The 20,322-nt window shown below is 46.9% G+C and overlaps 1 protein-coding gene across 1 annotated transcript in view; it reads left to right on the forward strand.

Annotated features, from left to right (window-relative positions):
* Nucleotides 1-19,847, forward strand: part of LOC142570586 (neprilysin-1-like) — a 98,186-nt gene extending 78,339 nt beyond the window's left edge. The window contains exons 15-17 of the mRNA XM_075678957.1: nt 5,574-5,690; nt 7,369-7,445; nt 19,748-19,847. Coding sequence (XP_075535072.1) covers nt 5,574-5,690; nt 7,369-7,445; nt 19,748-19,847 — 294 coding nt within the window. The remainder of the gene's footprint in view (nt 1-5,573; nt 5,691-7,368; nt 7,446-19,747) is intronic.
* The last annotated feature ends 475 nt before the right edge of the window (nt 19,848-20,322 follow it).

Here is a 20,322-nt window from a genome sequence, read left to right on the forward strand (position 1 = left end):
ATTACGGAACAAGCCTACTAACAAGGTGCGCGCATAACGGGGCGACGTTCCCACTCGAATCAAACGACGCGGCATGCTTTCGTGTTCGCACAAAACGAGCTATCCTTTCATAGCAATCTATGGTTTTTAGCCGGGACTTTCCAGTGTGTTGGTTCAAATTCAATGTGTTTGGTTCAAATGTAAAATTAGCCAAGGTCGAGTTAACGAGGGTCAATTGCTGAACTTCCCACAGAAGACGAATTGTCCGATTCAGACTGCCTTTTGGAAACTATTGGGAGGCAGCGAATGTCTCTAGGTCTAATGAGTGTCGTTACGAATTAAATGCAATGAGAAGGTATACAAGTGTACGGTGGCTGACTTTGTGACTGTGAAATATGCATACGATCTTGCAGTGTAATTAAAACAAGGTACGTGCATGCTGAAAATTAGTGACCAAGGCCAACGTGGCAATATGAAGTTCATCGGTATCACTGACTTGCTTAACCGTCATTGTAGTTAAGTGACCAAATTTTACTGCGTTGAAAGTTACCGCCGAAAACAATTTAAAATGGCAGCCGCACTGCCTCACGAAACTTGTCTCTTTAAGTCTACTTCAACAGGAGCGACACGTAAGTCTCTTCACTGATTCCCTGCATTTCTTCTGAAACAGATGAACACGACTGCTTCGCTACACGAAAACGTCTTGGACAACGTCGCTGTTCAGGTCGTGCACGCAGTAAGGCCATATATATTCGTATTTCTTTCTAAATCTTAATTCTCTAAGTCTCACTTTCTTGAATTGAGTTCTAAAGAACTTTTCTTTAAATGTAGACCAATTCTATCGCAAACAATAGGCGGTCGAGCTCTAAATGCGTAGAGATCTACATGGGCACGGATCACGGGGATTGTGATCGGCACTGAATGTTGAAAACATGAAAATCTGAAAGCTTATATGCCCATGACTGACCACAATGATAAGCCATTTTTTCTGGTTGGTCGTTCCTTGCAAATGCGAAAGACAAACGCCGACATGCCTATCTCGGAGTGCATTCCCTTACAAAAAGTGTTATATAAAGTCTATAGACAGTCTATAGATGTCTATAGACTGTCAATAGACTTTCTATAAAAAAATTTGTAAGGGCTTGGCGCGTCCAACCAATGTACCGGCAGCGTGTCGCGCGTATCTTTCTAGAGGGCTCCCTTCCACCATTTGCACCAACTCGCTGCCTTTGTACCGTCCCCTCTCCCCCTTCCTTCACCGCTGACTCCGTGCACAGCGCCGTACCGAAGGGGCAACAAGAAAAATTAATTGTCATTCCACTCTGTGAAGGCGGATGACCAGCGAAGCCGTATATGTGGGCCCCTTAATGGCGAATTGTCCATTGCCCTGCCTCAAACGCCGTATGCTCATAAATGGAAGGCGAAGCGCGACTAAACGCTCCTCCAGGATGTTGAGCCTCGGAAGATGATAAGGCACCGGGGGGTATACAATACCCATTACCCATGTATTGTTGCAAAACGCAGCATGACGCTTTTTACTGACGGATACCGGCACAAAGAACAGACACCCACCTCACCGCCCTTCGAGGGCACATTGCTTCACAGTATAGCCAAGGCGATCGTGCGTTGGTCAACGTCCCGCAGTGCAGTAATGGTTATGAGGTCGCTCGAAAACCAGAAGCGGTCACACACAACACTGGCCACACAAGGTTTGTTCCCCACAAACTCCCTCTGAAACTTGGCTGTTGCTCCGGTGAAACGTTCCAAGTTTTCGGGATCGGGGCCACATGGACTGTTCGCACTTCTTTCCAGCTCGCGGTCCTGGTGGACAGCACGCTTACGCTTGGCGTCCGTGGCCCGCTAATCACAGGTGGTCTCCTCCCGCTGCCGCCGCGCCCATTCCCTTTTCTGTTAAACGCTGTCGTCTTTGGTAGGCACGCTGCATTTCGACATAAGATGTTGAACGTATTTTTGCAAGTTGGCGGAGTGCTTGAAGCCTGCTTCGCCTCCGAAGCGGGTCGGCCTGGTATTGTACTATCTTGGGGATCAGCCCACGGCTTTTGGTCTACGGACGTCGATGCGCTTGAAACTAGACACATACAGCTTCGCTGTAAAGCGCGCAACAAATAACTCTGCCCGATGACTGCTCGGACCATGCGGCCATCGCGGAATACGGCGGCAGTGACGAGAAACGTGTGTCATACAAGTGTGTATGCAGGTTATATGCAGATGAGAAAAGAAAATGACAGTTTCACCCAAAGGGCAAAACATTGAAAGCAACGGCAAGGTTTAGACTACAAGCGTGAAGCTCCTCGCCTGGTGATATAATACGCGTGGGCGACGTGTTGAGGCTATGTTGCACGCAGGGCAACTGCATGTTGCTCTGCATCCTAAAGATAACCCTGGCCGCTACCAACTATGTCACAACGCTGTCGTGATCAGGAGCACCGCCAGCTGCGTTACAAATTGTAAAGTGAGTGCTCATATGAATTGGTCTTGCTTTTGATGTACTCGGCTGAGCATTCCTCTGAACTTCTACACGGGTTCACTGCAATACGTTCGAGTTCCCAATATGACTTTAATGTCGACGCCGCGTCTCGATCTGCAATATTCGTCGTCGAGACAAACATGATGTAGTTAATTCTCAGGCATCTGGTAGAGGTTATTCGCTGAAGTTGTCCACACGAAAACTATCTCAAACGCTGTCAGGGTTTATTCATTTATTTGAAGAATACCTTACAAGGCCCCTACATGGGGGCTGAGTAAGGGGGGCATAGAATCTGTGAGACATTTAGTTTTGCCTTGAGAAAATCTCTAATGTTCGGATCAAATAGACGCATTCATACATCCACTTCCACCCTACAGGAATCATCGCGTAGCGGCAACGAAAGCTCGACAAAGGTTACTTTGATTGCTTCTGTTGGACAGAACAACTTGCCCGCATATCGAGGGCGTTTTTATCACCTCAATCCTCTGTGCCTGCCGCAGGCGGTACTGACAAGAAATACTTCAACTCTGTAGAACGTTCACTGACGGTACGTTTCGCTAAGAAGTCGAACTCACAGCACCTCATAATTTGCCTCCGAGCGCTTTGAGCAACACTTCGGTTAAAATGTTCTGAGGCTATCAATGTCAAAGCAACACCCTTGAATTTTTTTTTATATTCGATTCTTTGCTCACTGCCTGGACGTTTTGCTCCAGAACTGTTCCATTCTCAGGACACTCTCTCGTCTCCAAGGCAAGCAAAGTGGCTCGTTACGGGCCCTTCTAGGTAATAACCTGTGCCTGCACGGCAATCTTAAAGGCAAGATCGCATATTTTAGTTGCATGTCTCCGTTGACATTTCTGGCAAATAACATTGGCCCCGAGATCACTTGAAAGATAACCACGCTTCGTACAGCGAAAACATCTTCCTTTTTGTTTTAGTGTGGATTTCCCCTCCTTTAAGTCTAATTTGGCGTCGCAGGCTTCGCTTTCGTGGACCCTTGAGTTGCACAACTTGCACATCATACCCGACGTGGCCTCACACAATGGGGGCCGCGGTCGAGATTCCAGAATGCTGTCGGTCCGGCGCTCTTGCGATAATATTTGGAGGTGACTTAATGCCTGTGTTGTTCTGTCAGTTCTCCAGCATTCGTTCTCGGCTCTTCAGTTCCAGCTCGAAGAACCGTACCACATGTCGCAGTGGCACCGAAGATGACGTCGTTGACGCAGCGCCGTCATTTGCGGCCGATGTCTCGCGCTGTCTTTGTCCCTGTGCCCGTTATCGGTGCCAGTTAAGCACCACCTCACTCGAAAGAGCACGGAAAAGCACGGCGCACAACATCGCTTCGCACATCTCCTCTCCAATGCATAAGGGCCTCAAAACTTCGCATGTGCGGTTGTAAAGGATCAAACGGTTGCCGCAGATCATCCACATTTATTGAAGAATTTAATGGTCGTATGTCGATCAAGCATTGCACATGGTTGGATTAAAGCTGAATGGTCGCCAAGTGCTTCTACAAAAGGTAGAAGGTGTCAGCGTAACTCTCCAAAACCTTCTAGGGACCCGCAATAAGCTGCGTCGGCTTCTCAAGTGAGCAGAGATTTTAAATACTTCAGCCCGTTGACGTGGTTCCTCTCGAATTCCTTGTGATTAGCGACCGCATGCTGCTGTCGGAAAGACTACCAGTTCTTCAGCTTACTGCGGAAGCTTAAATACTTTCAGGTTGGGCAGCTTCGTTCTTTGATTCCGCATGGCTGGAGCTTCATGGGCCGTTGGATCCTTTTCGTTGGCAGTTTTCACTTGCGTCTGTTGGGACATGCATTTTCACTTCATACGTCTTAGTAGCACATACATATTGTGTTCTTGTCACTGCATTCTAAAATAGTTTAAAACTCGCTTTTTTTCGCATCTACTTCTCTTATATGAAGCCATTAGCAGCGTCTACGTCTTTTATTGCTGCTCGGCTGACAACAGACGTTCAGTAAGGGCGCTCGCGTTTTTGAAGTCGAAAGGCAAAAGTAGCGCCTACAAGTGTTTCCTTCTTTTTTTCACCAAGCGCAGGGCTCTAGGCTCGATAATCTAACGATTCCATATTTTTTTTTCCCTTTTCGCGCTTCGGAAGTGGCTGTAATAACGCAATGGCCTACATTGTCACCACGGTCGACAGGTCGTGAGTAGTGGATGTTATGAACGTGATATAACCGAGCGGAAAGAATCGCTACATTACACCGGCCCTGATTACTTGCCGTTTTTTATTTAGGATTTCCAACTTTGCTGTTCGGCGAACCGTTATAGAATGCGCTTGATTGTTCTCTATATGTCCTGGTTTCATCCTTCCCCAATGATCGTCGACGTCCATGATCCTTCACGAATACACCGTCGTTCGGTGTACGTACTGCAGTTTATTTTTCTGGTTACAGGTTTACAAATACGAACACTTCGTTAAACATGTTGAGTTCTCGACAGAGCGACATACCTGGCACTTCTCGCTCCTCTGCTTCGCTGAGTCGTCCTGTCCACTCAACACGCTTCCCTTGGGCCCTCGTCTCCCGAGGCATCCCCCCGGCAAGCCTAGCTCAAGTCGTATAACATCAGGAGCGTTTCGTAGTGCGGAGAATCTCTCAGCGAAGTGAAGCTCATTCCATTGCCTTTTGGCAGAGGGTCTCCATCAGCTCACGCTACAAGTAAGAAAAGAGACCCCTGCGAGTGCAGAATTATTTCTGAATACATGGCACGTTCTAATTTTTCAGTGCGGTGGATGTATGTTTGTACACATATACGACTGCGACAAGAAATCAAAGAACACGTATGTATACCGACCACATAACGGGCATGGAGAGAACAGGACGTGAGGAGCACCGTTTGCAACGCACTACGCGTTTGAAAATTTTGTACCGTCATAGTGGACTTGCTCAGGAGTGTCGTGACTGTTATTTCGGCAAACAAAACTCCAGAACTTTGGTTTGCATATTATTCTTACAGGCTATTTGAAAACTTTGCCTATCAGAATGACCCATTCAAAGGAGGGCCAAAGAATGACCAACCTTCAGTGGCGCATGCGATAAAAAAGACGTAGAAGTATCGCTTTTGTACATACGCATGCGTGCAGGTCTACACGAGCATCCTCAAGCACAATCGACCTCCATTCGTGGGACGCGAGGCACAGTGGCATTTTGGCGACAACAACATGACCGCTGAGCAACTTTTCTTCTACGCTTACGCATCGGTGAGTGCGAAAATATCGGAGGGTGCGCCGTCACTCCAAGAATAATGTAGAGTCGCACAAATAGTGATACGCCTAAATAGCACCGAAGACAGAGTAAAATCTCATAACGGCGAACTTGTAGATAACATAGATATATGTCCATCTTATGAGGTCTTTGTACCAACAAATGTGACCCAGATAAACGAAATTCTATCATGCTACATGCACCAAGATATATATATATATATATATATATAAGGAAGGCAGGTATATTAACCAATCAAGACTCTACTTGGCTACCGTATACACATGCACCAAAATCGCGATTACGCGAAGCCGCCCACTGGAACAGCAATAAATCACAAAATAAGAAACTTGAAAATAATTTATTGTAACTGCTCACTATTGACGGCATTGTACAAGCGACTCTTCAAGTTTTAAATTGCCTCCTGCAGCTGTGCCTGTCTGCGTCCTGTTACGAAAGCTAACACGTAACCTAATTTTCTTAATTATAATTCATGCACTCACGTTGCTTAAAAGTTCCTTAAAGGTTCATGGAATTATACGCGGCGTCATATGAGAGCGGCGCTGGTTCTTGTGGTTACTGTAAAGTGTTAACACGTGTACTTATTTTTATCGGGCGACCACGTTTCGCCGCCTAACAAATGTTATCGCACAGCGCGGGACGAGCCTGCATGTATCCGAAGTTTCTGGAAAGTTATCCATGCTTCTATCCGCTGTCTGTTGTCGCCGAACCTTATGTTATCTGATTTCATCGCCTGACGTGAGTGGTGTAGGTCTTTGTGGACGGCATGCGGGTCCCAACGATTAGTCTGGAACGTTCGACGACTGCTGTATAAAAGCCGACGCGCTTGACCCACTGATCAGATTTTCGACGATCGCGGACCGTGTTCCCCGCTATCATTGTGCTATAGGTGTAGCCTCATTTTGTGGGCACAGGTTCGCCCAATAAAAATTAGTTTTGTCTTTCACAATATTACTACTGTGTTCTTTAACTTTACCCCCACGTGACACTATGTTCACTTTGTTAGCTTGCGAAGACGCCTTGAGGACTTCCTCAGATAACACTACCACAGTGTCATCCATGGTAAAACACATTGGTATCAATGGTAATATGCTGCCATCCGAAGCCCCACGGGGTGGAGTCTGCACCCTCAGATGTCGGCGCAGGGCCAATATGAAAAATAATTTTGGGGGAAGTTAGACGAGTTCCGGCTATTGCGAAAGGACGGCGATATGCACAACCGCAAGTCCGCACGGTTGTTGCGAAATGGGAAGTTGTCATCCACCCGAAAGCACTGTCTCCTCAGGAACTCTTCTGCGTTCCGCAATTGAAGGACAATGCGTCCTGGGCAGAAGACTGAAGCAAAATATCGCTAAGAAACCAATTTAGCTACTGAGCTGTAGAGAGGCAGCTCCTGATTGGTTCACATTGTAGAGCAACTGCCCCTTGAAATCGGTGGAGCCGCCGTTCGAGTCCCTGATCAAGAAGACTTATAATCAGTTGAGAAGCTCTTGCTCCGATGGACCACTACTGGTTCCTCTTTATATGCAGCTTCGTGCTGCTTTCGTGTGGATGACATATCTTTAACGCAACGTTGTGCAGTCGGTATAGTAAGCAATATATCAACTGTTAATCTCAGTAAACGCAAAACACTGCCATGCTATGCGCTCGCAGAATATGTGCTCGGCGCTCAGCTCGAGAGCAGACTACGAGCGCAGAATGCGAGGACCCATCGCGCCTGCCAGCTTTAGGTGAGTGGTGACCAGCTGTAACTACAAGCGCGTAGATCTGAGTTGTATTTCTTCCTGACACTGCTTTCCTCCACTCTGGGGAGAGCATCGAAGCTCAACATGGCTCTTCTAACAATGGCAGATGGCCTTAATTGACTACGTCATTGAGGCCTGTAGAGCGTTTTGAATGCACATGTATGTGCCCCGCCCATCGAAGAGTACACAATGTAGGAAGAAACATTCTTTTATAGACAATGTATATGTTCTGAAGACAAGCATAGTGGCGCGTTTGTTTTCCATCATCTGCTTGCCAGGATCAGTATTAGGAAAGCCACGATGTTGTCACTTCTTAGCAACGCGTTGTTCTATTTTTGTTTCGACAATTCGAAGACGACTGCGTCAAATAGTTGCCTGCTTTGTTTTTTGCCTCCCGCTTTATCGCCCCTACCTTGTAGGGTAGTTGCAATGGGAGCCGTGTTTCGCAGAGCTGCGTGCGTAATAAGGCAAGCTGAACGAATCACTTCACACAAGTTATTTCGCTTTACGCGACCGTTTTGAAATGTACAAACACAGAAACTAACTTTTACGAGGATTCTCTTCAACTTTCTAATATAAAAATGGGCCGTAGAGTTTGTAACTACTAGGTTATGAATGGAATTAGCTTAATTAGTGAATGGGTTGCGTTGGTTTTCTCACAACGCATGTCCGCCTGCCCAGGTAAGAAATCTGTAGTGACGTGATCCGAGTATTCTTTGTGGTTGTCTTTCATTGTTCGAGTAAAAAAAAAGGAAAACACACTGCATAAAGGTGCGACTTTTGCTCACGACCGCCTTTCTTTTGGCGTGCCACACAGCGCACTTCCGCACAAATCTGTTGCTCTTGGGAGCAAGCCCATTAAATCGCGTGGCTTCACTCTAAATATCAGTGCGTCACTGTGACGAGTAAAGGGTAACCTAGGATAGCAAATATAGGCTTCAAGTTCACTAAAGATTTTTTTTTTTTGCCTTAAGAGCGCTCATTGGTCCGCCTTCACGCGCTCGCCACTCGAGAAAGCAATAGTCGCGATAACGAGACAAACTGCGTTCGTGGTTTGCGCGGTTTCATTTTTTCGCTGACATCCCTGGGCAGCCACACGAAAATCGGAGAACGGAAATCGAATAGGTCAGATCTGTGTCGTCCCTCTTCCTGTGTCCGCGTCTGTGCTTTCTTATAACATGAATTCCTACCAACTAGTTCAATTTCTCCCATGCTAAAAGTAGTGTTTCTCCTTGTACTAAGACCATTTTAATACAAAATACTTTTGTCATCGTTGTTGTTGTTTGTATACTGTAGTGCCTGTTCAATCATTATACAAGTACCATCAGACTAACTGCTGCAAACTTTGCCCGAAAACAAGAAAATATTGCGGTGCTTATTTCGCGGTTTTTATTCAGCCCCGGTAAGAACGCGTAAGCTGCGCACGAGGTCTGTCTTTGTCAACCTAACCCACTATATAAAATTATTACTAGAGAATCGTATCTTTCTTTTTTTGCCGGCACCGGAGGTGTGCTGCGATGCAAGGATCGATCACCGTTGAAAGGTTACCTAATCTGTGACGATAGAATATCGCATCCAGAAACAATTACTCTGTAATCATGCATAATATGAGGACTGTTAACCAGAAAATACGATGATCAATTAAGTTCGTGAACCGCGCGAGTGCTGAAACCTACATACTTTGGTGTCACGCCGACACATGATTTTACGTTCTTTTTCTAATGCACAGGATGCGCTACAGTTTTTGTCCCGATGTTCCCGCGTTTACCCCCTGCGTCGTTCGTGTGCGAAATTTATCCCTCCACTTCTAGCAGTTGTGCATTGCGTTCTTTTACTGCGCGTGAACCAACTGCCATGCGCGCATATATGTGAATACTGTTAAATACTGTACTGGAGATTATCGGAGTCAGCGCGGTGAGGTGTACGTGGAAGAGGAAGACGACGAACTTACGGTGCGCGGTCTTTCGATGTCCAGCTGAGATTGTCCCGTTTTGCTGGTCTTCTGTCAGGAGCCCTGCAGACTACTTAGGATTTGGTGTAGTTGCTGGGTGCTCGTCTTCACCGCCCTGCAGTTCCAAAGCCATACGTTACCATCTACCTCCACAATGACCGACGACGCCGACCCCTTGCAAGTCGCTCACGCCCCCACAGCTATCGTGTTCTGGTGAGGTACGTCAGCGTCACCTTGCGATCTTCAGCGGCACTGACAATCACGACGTGGAGGACTAGCTTGGAGCGCATGAACGCGTTAGCTCGTATAACAAGTGCAATGACGGCGTTAAGTTGATCAACCTCATCTTTTATCTGTGGCCAACCTGTGATTCAGAAACCACCATGCCGATTTTACCACCTGATATGCTTTCACGGAGGCCCTCACTTCGTTTTTCGATCGTCCCACTGTGCGCAGGCTCCGCGCCCAACACCGTTTGCGTGGCTGCGCTTATCAAAGCGGTGAGACTTTCACGAGCTAGACTGATGACGTCATCAACCACTGTAAACGCGTGAATGTATCCATGACCGAATCCGATAAGATAAGGCACATTATGAAAGGCTTAGACGACGGTGTCTTCCATATGCTCGTGGCGAAGAACCCTGTGACGGTTGCTCAAGTAATAGACATTTGTCAAAGTCCCGATGAGCAGCGCAAACAGCGCCTTTCCACCCATCGTACCATGTTGCAATCCACGCGCCACTCGGCCTTGTAGCCCGCATGCGTTGGTACTGATCATTCCGGCTAGCTGCAGCGGATTCAGCAATACATTCATGGAGAAGTGGTTCGCCAGCTATCTCTTGTGGTTCGTGTTACTCAGCCCACTTTCACACGAGACCCCTCGCTCCTACGTATAATCCAGGTGCAAGTCGCTGAGGCGCGGACCTCAACCGTCGCCTGTGGCCGCACCTCTGGCTTACACTGAAGCTCTTAACCCGCCGTGGTTGCTCAGTGGCTATGGTGTTGGGCTGCTGAGCACGAGGTCACGGTATGGAATCCCGGCCACGGCGGCCCCATTTCTATGGGGTCGAAATGCGAAAGCACCCGTGTGCTTAGATTTAGGTGCACGTTAAAGAACCTCAGGTGGTTGAAATTTCCGGAGTCCTCCACTACGGCGTGCCTCATAATCAGAAAGTGGTTTTGGCACGTAGAACCGCATAATTTTAACACTGGAACTCTCAACCGACCTCGTGCTCGTCCGATGCCTACTACTTCCAGCCCAGCCACCAGTTTCTGCTCGCCACGTACGGTACGCCCAGTTCACGTACCGTTGTCGCCTTCCGAACCTTTTGTTAACCCCTGGCGTACTCCGCATAACCACCCCATCTGTTTCACGTGCGGTATTTAGGGCCATGTTGCGCATTTCTGTTGCCGCCGTGGACTTTACTTTTGTGATGGCGCGCACCAAACTTCAGCTACCTTTCTTAATATCCTTCACACATTTCTATCCCTGATCACTCGAACTAGTATTCATGTCGCCCCGCATTCAGCTCACGTCTATCTCCTCCTCGCCGCCGCCATGCCCTTTCACCCATGCTTCGCTATTCCAGCTCTGGCCAGGAGAAAACAAGAACTGCGCCGTCGTCGAAACTTTCGAGGCCTCATCTTTCGCACCCTCTCCCCCTCCCCCCAAAGAGATAACAGTATTTGTCGAAAGTGCCACCACAAACGCTGTTGTCGACACAGGGGCTACCCTTTCTGTCATAAGTGGAGACCCCTGCCGCAAACTCAAAGTGACGATTCCCTTTCCCGATCTTTCACTACGCGTGGCAAGATCGCAGCAAGTCCAGCCTTCAGCCGCATGTACCACTCGTGTTATTATTCAAGACCTATTAAATTTCGTTGAATTTTTCGTTCTATGCCGTGCTTCGCATGACCTTATTTTGGGCTCAGACTTTCTTTCCGTGCATCATGCTGTTGTCGACCGCCCTCGTACACAACTGGCTTTGTCTCCGCTCAGCAACCCTACCATATATCTCACTAGCCAATCTCCGAAAGTGGTCGTCGCCGCTGGCATCATTCTCTCTTTTCTCTGCCGCCTTGGTCTGCGTTTCTTGTGACTGTGTCTCCGCCTCAACTGCCCTTTTTACACCATCTAAATATAGTGCGCGCTGACGGAACCTTGTACTCCCGTTTGCCGTCGCCACACTCGCCGATGGCTCCGCTACAATCCATGCGCGCAATCCATTTCCCTGTTTTCCTACTCTATTACACGGTGAATGAATGAATGAATGAAACCACGTTTATTCCACATTAAAATGCGCCGAAGACGCTCCGGGTGAAAAAAGAGGGTTGTTATTGCAAAAGGGGAAGGGTAAGGCTGCCTCCGTTTTATTAATGAACGTCCTGGAGGCAGCTAAGTGCATGGGGGCCGCATGACGCTTGTGGCTGTCGCGGAGCCGATCGCCGATGAGTGGTGCTGCAGGGCCCTGAAGGAACAGCAGCAGTGCTCGCCAGAGCTCGATGGCATGGTCCGGAGACGCGGTATCCGGGCAAGCCCAAGCCCGGAGAAAAGAAGGCGAGGGTCCCCGCTGTATGGTGGCCAGGGCACGAAGCCTTGGTTGGATGTAGAGGGGGCACACCCAACAAAGGTGGTTTAGATCAGCACGACATGCGCACATGGAACAGAACCCACTTACGGGTGGTGGTGCGCCACCCTTGTGGAAACGGTTCAACAAGTGAGGAGTAAGGAGGGTGCTTCTCTGGATTCTCCGAAGCAAGACTGACTCTCGCCGTGTGAATACCTTCGGTGGAAGTGACGGTATAGAGAGTGGATTGCCCACTGCTGCGAGGTAGGCGGCACGTCGTTGTTTGGTCGCATGCTTGTCTGCCATTGGGTCTGCCACCTCAGGTGTGGTGAATGTGCGGGGCATATCGACACTTTTGACGTCATTCTTCCATGTGGCCTACCTTCCGATAAGGCACCACTGCTTATCCGTGCAGTCACTGCGGCTGCCACACCAGCCTCACGTTCCTATAATAGATTGTCTTTCAGTTGCCTGCTGTCGATGATGGGCCAGCTCAACGCAGTGAACTCGTTGAGCTGCTTGAACGTTTCAATGCCTCTTTCAACCTCGGCCAACCTTCCTTGGGGCGCACGTCAGCGGTTGTTCACCGTATTTGCACCGATCATAATACTCCGCTGCGCCTGCGTCCATACCGTGTTTCCGCAGCTGAAGCAGTGTCATTGACAAAAAAACGCTGTACCTGGTGTGAACCAGCCCTCCCACAGTCCTTGCGCGTCTCCGGTCGGGCTGGGGTGCAAAGAGAATGGATCCATCAAATTTTGCCACGATTACCGCCGGCTAAACACGATTACCTGCAAGGATATTTAACCCCTACCACGGATCGACACCGAGTTTCTCTCTTGGCTGGATCTGCGCTCCGGGTACTGGCAAGTGCCGATGGCTGAAGCCGACCGTCCAAAAACCGCTTTTGTAACTCCTGACGTATTATATGAGTTTAATGTAATGCCTTGCGGCCTTTGCAGCGCGCCTGTCACTTTCAAGAGTGTGACGGACACTATATTTAGGGCTCTAAAATGGCAGGCATGCCTTTGTTACTTAGACGACATTGCTGTCTTTTCTACGGATATTGAATTGCATCTCTCCTGCCTTTAGCAAGTCCTTGTGTATCTCACCAGAGCTGGGTTGCAACTTTATTTGCAAAAAAAATGTTTTTTGGTGCCCGCAAGCTTAGGATCTTAGGTCCCACCCCATGCCCACTACTCTACAAGAACTAAGGAGCTTCATTGGTTTGTGTTCATATCGACACGCGTGCTTATCTTTATGGGGTTTCTTTAATAATCAACCTATTGAGGCCAAATTAGCGAAAATAAGGAGCATCAGTCTAAAGTGACTCGTAGTCAGTGTCCCTTTAACGCACTGCCGTTCTCATCTGTTCTTTAATATTCATTCTTCTTCGTCGGTGTCATAGCCCGTTGTGCCGGCATTATGCTGCTGCAGGTGTAATACTTCGGGAATCTCTACTGGCAGCGCCTGCTGCTGGTGTTGCATTTTTGGCCACTCCTCATCATTATGACGCTGAAAGTGCCCGAGATCTTGTACCTTCGTTCGGAGAGCTTTGAAACAAGATAGCGCGTATATCTTGTGGTTTTGGTCAGGTCTTGAAGCAGTACCTGCTAAAGGTATTTTTTTTTTATTTTCTATGGCATCCTTTTGCCGGTATCACGTTTCGATACATTTATTCCCTCCCGTGATTTGAGCCCATGTTTGCTACGTTTGAGCTGTCGTGCCAACGTCGTGCCGCCGCTGTCATCGTCGTTGCATTTTCTTCGTGCGGCGTCGTATGTATTTTGTATATGGCTGTGCCACCACTGCATCGAGTTGCACCTAAGGCTTTTTTTTTAGTTGTCATCTGGCACACCATGTTTTTTTTTTCTCGGAGGCGAAATCATCTTATGCGGCTAAACGATTCCCTTTCAGTGGTCGAAGTTTTGATAGGAGCGGCCGTACCTGCTAAGGCAAATACGTAGACACGGACACACTTATTTTGTCTTAGGTCGTGGGCATGCAAGGCATTCGTAAAGCTGCAGTGATGTTTGACATTTAGTTTACTTTCGGTCTTCATAGATGATCACATTTATTTTGCTGAAATTTCACCTACTTTCGTGCTATAGCTCGCTTGGTACCCTCCCGTTGGAAGTACTATACATGGTGTCATCTTCCATTCGGGCTCTGGGTGCCCGCTCTTGAGAAGTCTGCTGAAGCTACATGCAATAAATTTGATGTTGGCACTTGGATGTTGTCTTCTGGCGCTCACTGAACGTGAGGTCTATCTATCTGTTCCTTGTCTCCCGAACACCTTTTTGTTACTCTTTCAGGCCTTCAAACATTTCCTTCAGAGGGACAGTTCTTTAATTGACATTCATCTAAACCTAAGTTAGTGAGGCGTTTTGGCATTGTGTCCCGATTTTAAAGCGGCCGCCCTGATCTAGAATCGAACTCGAAACCTCGCACTCAACGGTACAGTGCCACAGCCATCCACCAAGGTATCACGTGGGGTTGGTAATGCGTGAGGCAGCGTAAAGTTCTTGTTTACCAGATTTTCACGAAATCATATCATATATCCTCTACAAAATAGACTTATTTATTGTTCCCCGTCTTTATATTTCGTTACTTGGCTTTGACAGTTGCTGGTGCCTACCTGTGCTCACCTCTTGGCACAAGTGCCTTCTGCCGTGCGAGGTCCATGGGCCTCACTTATTTCAGGAATGCGTCGGTTTGCTGCGCATTTCTCGGTGGCAGTCGGAAATAGCAGCGAGCTTCCGTCGCGGCGAGACACGAAATAGCGGCGGGACCAGAATAGCGTCGCAGTTCGAAGAGTCGCGTCACATTCGGTAGACAAACGCCTCTGAGTCAAGCCCTTGGCTTAGTAGTTGCATGCACCACTCATGCTCTTTGAGACATTGCGCTGTCTACGCCGAGGGCTGCTTTTCAGTTCTATACAACGTAGATTGCCAACGACTTGGTTTCAGTAAAAAAAAGCAAGCAACACGTTTGCTTCAAGATATATCAAAAAGCACGCGCTTGAACGATATGTGGCGGAGCCGATGAGTTGGTTTTTAGCTTTAAACTCAATTGAAATGATGCGATCATCCCGGCACGTCAGGTCTTTGTCCGTAGAGCTTATCCACCCTTCGCAATAGCGTTCGATTTGTTTCCGGTTTAAAAGATTCCGTTACTTCGTGCGATCTATATGTCCCTGAAGTATTTTAGAGGAACTATGGTTTGCGTGCAAGATGTGAGCAGCTAGTTGCCGAACAAATACACACTCCTCAGTAGCAACATCGGGATTTTGTACAAGTTTAACGTACGAAGCTCTTATACACTTGTTCTTTATTCCTCTGCTCTCCAATACAATCTTCCCGAAACACACCGAAAGAATAACTTTGCAGATAACTTCGCAGTAAAAGTAGCGCAAAAGGAACGGTAACAAAATACAGAGAAGTACACAGGACAGCGCCTGTCCTGAGTACTTCTATATCTGGTGTTGCCATTCCTTTTGCTCTCCTCTTACTATGAAGATAAACCAACTTGTCCAGTTTTAGACTCAATAACTTCGCCTCCACCGTGGTATCACGTAAATGAGCGAACTTCATTGGATAACTCATCTATACAAATAATGCTTCAATTAGGCTGCAGTGTATTTTCCTCTGCATTCTCAGCAGATAAAATTAACCGAAAAATATACAGATAAAAAAATATGCGGATCCCATGTACTGTGGGAATCGATGTAAGCGAAGCTTTATAAGCTGTTTTCTTTGACTGAGGGTAATTAGCGGTGATGTTCGTGGCGAATGTGTAATTTCTTCAACGTTTAGCCCAGTATGAGAGTGGTTAGTTAATGTTAGACTTTACCTCGTGTGCATTACTGCTGTTTGTCTGCGTAGTCCATAGAACACACAGGGAGACGTGTTTGCTTGAGTGAGGCGTTGTTGTGCGTGATTGCGCATAATCTATGAAACGGTATTACTGCCTCAAATGGCACATCGCATCGTGGCAGAAGCGTCAAACTGTAATTGAATTATGAGGTTCTACCTAATTCAATTAATTATTATAAATGCATTTACACATTGTATACAAACATTCGCGGTCTGCACCATGTTTCGTTGCGTAGCGAAGACGCTCCTGCTCCACGTGGTGCTTCTATCAGGCCCGGGAGTCCTCGACGCCCAGTGCACGCTTTGGAGCCATTTTGCTTGCGCGTGTTTACGTGCTCCTTCTGCACACGTGACCAGCACGCCGTTGAGACGCCAACTCTAAGCGCTGTTTTAAGGCTCTGGACGATTGTGTTGTTTGAACTATCACAGCCTAGCGTGCAACCTCCACAGCCCAGCACCTGCATATTTGTCTCATAGGAAAGCAAGCACAGCACGTGCCAACACCACGAGTGGCATCTCGTGGAGTTGCACGACGCACAGCGGCGCACGCGCCAAAATCATCACAGCAGTGCCCGGAAAGTCGGCGGAAGAGGCAAAGCAAGCTTCGCTTTAAAGACAGGACAGTTACAACGACACGCAGAAAGCTCGAACTGCGCCGAGCTTTTAAGTGAAGGGCTTATTGACGCGGCCTGATATACATAAACAGGCAGGAAACACACGTGACATGAACCAATGCGACTAGACGACATCGTTGGTGTATGCATTGAAAGCAAACAACGCTAAACACGACACGCAGCGTAGCATCTTGTGCTTCATTTTGTTCTGTTTCCCGGGCTTAGCGAGTTTCGCTCGCATGGCACGAGCAGCGCGCAGCCATTCATTGAAGCCAAACTCCAAAATATATCATCTGCAGAAACTACATCATACTCTACCTTGCGAAGCAGTCGTTGTTTGGCTAACGTCATCTTATTACGCTAGCGTCAGAAAAAAAGCTCGGAAGCCGGCGAGCCCAGGTTTCAAGGCTGAGCAGAAGACGCGCAGTCTCGTTACCTTGTGTTTTCCTTGCCCGATTATAGTTTCCTGAAGCTAGTGCAATAAGGGATGTAGCTTCCATCAATTAGCCCAACTTCTGTCGTCGTTTCGCTAACGCAGTTACCCTTTTCTTCCCAAAAGCACTCGCCATGGTTGCTCAGTGACTATGGTGTTGGGCTGCTGAGCACGAGGTCACAGGATCGAATCCCGGCCACGGCGGCCACATCTCGATGGGGGCGAAATGCGAAAACACCCGTGTGCTTAGATTTAGGTGCACGTTAAAGAACCCCAGGTGGTTAAAATTTCCGGAGTCCTCCACTACGGTGTCCCTAATAATCAGAAAGTGGTTTTGGCACGTAAAACCCCATAATTTTTTTCCCGAAAGCAATAAACTTTGACCGACCTTTCATTTGAAATATATTTGCGGCTAAATACTATCTTATTGTGTTCATGAAGTGTGAACCACACGACCTGTCTTATCGCAGTTTACTTCTAGCTCTAAGGCAATTGTTCTCTATTGTCTAACTTGCTACTTCATGGCGTACCCGACCTATCTGGCCGCCCAGTATATCTACCGTGGCCAAGTTGCATCGTTCAGCGCTTGTGTATGTCGTTTTAATTGCTGTTCTTCGTGCTTTTTTTTTTCTCGTGCATTAGGGTATATCTACCATAATGTATATCACCAACCCACCCAAGCCATAGTCTTATTGCATTTTTATGTCGTCATCGACTAGTCTCTTTCTCGGCTCACTTTCGGTTTCGTGCGTCGGGTTACCTTTAATTCGTCACGTCCCGACATGTTCTTTTCTCTTTTCTTTTCTTTTCAGTACCAATTCTTTTCCCAATTTCACTTTGTGCACGCGAGGGACTGTCTTGGGCCGTGACTGATGAACAGTTAAATATATAATTATTTATTTCGCTCATTACCACGGTGTCCGACTGAACCCGAACCGATATGTTTGGAACATACCTGAACTCGAACCGAACCTCAACCCCCCCTCAACTCTCCCTCTACCTCCACCCCTTAAAAAAAAACATAACAACAGCTGCCGATTCGGCACGAAGCCGTTCAAGCATACAAGGCGACTGCGGGGGCTCGATAGTTTCGACGATTGTTCGAATAACTATACTTCTTCAATCGGCGCACCCTACTAGCAGATTTTTACCACTCACGAGTTACGTTTTGTTGAATGGCGGTAGACGATGGGTATGTGCTGGTAACTATTCAAACAAAATGTTTTGGCCGCCTAAAGCCAGCAGTTTATATCCTGCATGTGACCCCCCCCCAAAAAAAAAAAACATACAGCAGTTTTGGGACAAATCTTAGCTAAAAAAGCTAAAAAAGTATTTTAGCTTAGCTAATACTTAGCTAATACTTAGCTAAATCTTAGCTAAAAAGTATTTTTGTAAACTGAATTATTACGGCAATTCGATCCGGTGGAGAATTTCGAACTACATTTGTAAATGTTGTTTTATTTCGTGACTTGTATATAAGTCAAAAAAGAAAACATTTACAACTGCTGTTCGAAATTCTCAACCAAATCGGATTTGTCTCCGATCCATTTGTCTGAAAGCTTTGAAATTTATTTTTTCGTAAACTCTTATGGTAAACGCCTATATGTTACTAAACAGTTTGGATGCTTATCATTTCAAAAAAATAAAGCACCATCTAAAAGTGGCCGATGTAAACGGGTGATATCTTTCATTAGAACGTCAGTTAACACAATCCTTTTTGTCAATTGCTGCCTTAAGTGCAAGTAAATGTTTCCCTAGCAGTGTTCAACAGTGCACGTACATTTCTTCTGCTGAATTTTTTTCCTCATTTTTACGTTACAATATTATTTAAATCTAAGCAACAGCTTGCAGAGTAAATTGGCTGTCCGGTGAGGCCTCCTGTGTGGGCCTCAGTGCTAAGCCCTCTCATTTTTTTTTCCAGCCTGTTAAGCTTAACTCGTGAATCCATAGGGCGAAAGCGTAACCTCTGTTATTACTTTTTCGCTAGGATTAATCCGATTCCAACCTACTGCCAATGCTTGAAAAATGTTTACTTCGAATATGGAACAAAATTTTCCAATGGTGTTATTTTTTTTTAGGGGAAACAATATAGTGCAGAGGAAAGTTAGTAAAAGCTTCACCGCGCGAAATGTTCCTTGAAGTTCGTATTACTGGGCAGTCTGGAAATGAGCAACACAATTAAATATTTCGTGGATTTGCAGCGCTTTAAACAAATAGGAAAAATAAAGAGAAGTGGAAAGACGAAAGAACTGGCAGGGCACTTGTACCTGTCCTGTCCAGCGCCCTAGCTGACCTTTCGTCTTTCCTCTTCTCTTAACTTTGCCGATTTCTTCAAATCGATGGAAATGCATGAAATGTCGATATTCCAACAACCCCATCTGTCCATTGTAACAAAGTTGAAGCTTACCTGAAGCCGCGGGTGGCATCTATGCAAAGGGACCTTCCTGCTGCTGCAGGCTGCAATGATCGTAGTAGCCAAGTGTGTTCGGCTACAGTATAATCGAATACTTCGATTGGAAAAGTAAGTGTGCGCGAGCGGTACCTGAACTTTCGAATGTTTGCACACGCCTAATTCTTGCAAAAAGAGCGATGAACACAGCCCAGAAAATGTATCTTAGTTTCACTCACGGAATATCTGTAGAGTCACTGCTGCTAATCTAAGTTGGAGTCTTCCCCCCCCCCCCCATTATCTTTTTCTTCGTCCCCAGATATTAACTACCAAGAAGTGGTCGCACTCTGTAGAGAAATGAAAAGTTTCCTCCGCAACCACTAAATCTTGTTATTATCTAGATTTTCCCCCTCATTTGCCGCTAATTCTTTTTCAATCGTTTACATGCTACTTCACAGGGTGAACATACCACTGCAGAACCTGCGTGCATTCGCCGAGGCCTTCGAATGTGATGACAAGGCCAAGATGAACCCGGAGAGAAGGTGCATCATCTGGTGACTGGTCAGGCTCATTGTGGCAGGCGCCTCAATTTATGACGCCAAAAGCCACCATTAGGCTCGGGGTGTTCGCTTTTCCGTACAATGTGCTTTTTACTTCTGACTCTAATCTAACAAAAACAACAATAAAATACCTCATGTCCTCAACCGCTTTCCTGCGAACTACGTGGAACTAGAGTTGAACTGGATTGCAGCTGGCCCAGTGGGCCGTTTTTGTGCGGCAGCGGTGATTTGAAAAACGGCGCATGCAAAAAAAAAATCACGGCAGAACTCATCTCACCACAATTGTCGACGATAATGCGAATAGCATTCGAGTAATGCAGCGACAGACCGCATTCCTGAAATGACGGTACTTAACACGTTTAGTGGTAATTCTGAAACTTTCGTTGCTTCGGCTACATGCAACATATTTTGATATCGTCCCAATCTGCTATGGGACTCGCTTTCCAAGGTCTCCCATACCCGTGATCATAGCG

This window comes from Dermacentor variabilis, chromosome 2 (genome assembly GCF_050947875.1).
Source record: "Dermacentor variabilis isolate Ectoservices chromosome 2, ASM5094787v1, whole genome shotgun sequence".
In the NCBI taxonomy this organism is placed as follows: Eukaryota; Metazoa; Arthropoda; class Arachnida; order Ixodida; family Ixodidae; genus Dermacentor; species Dermacentor variabilis.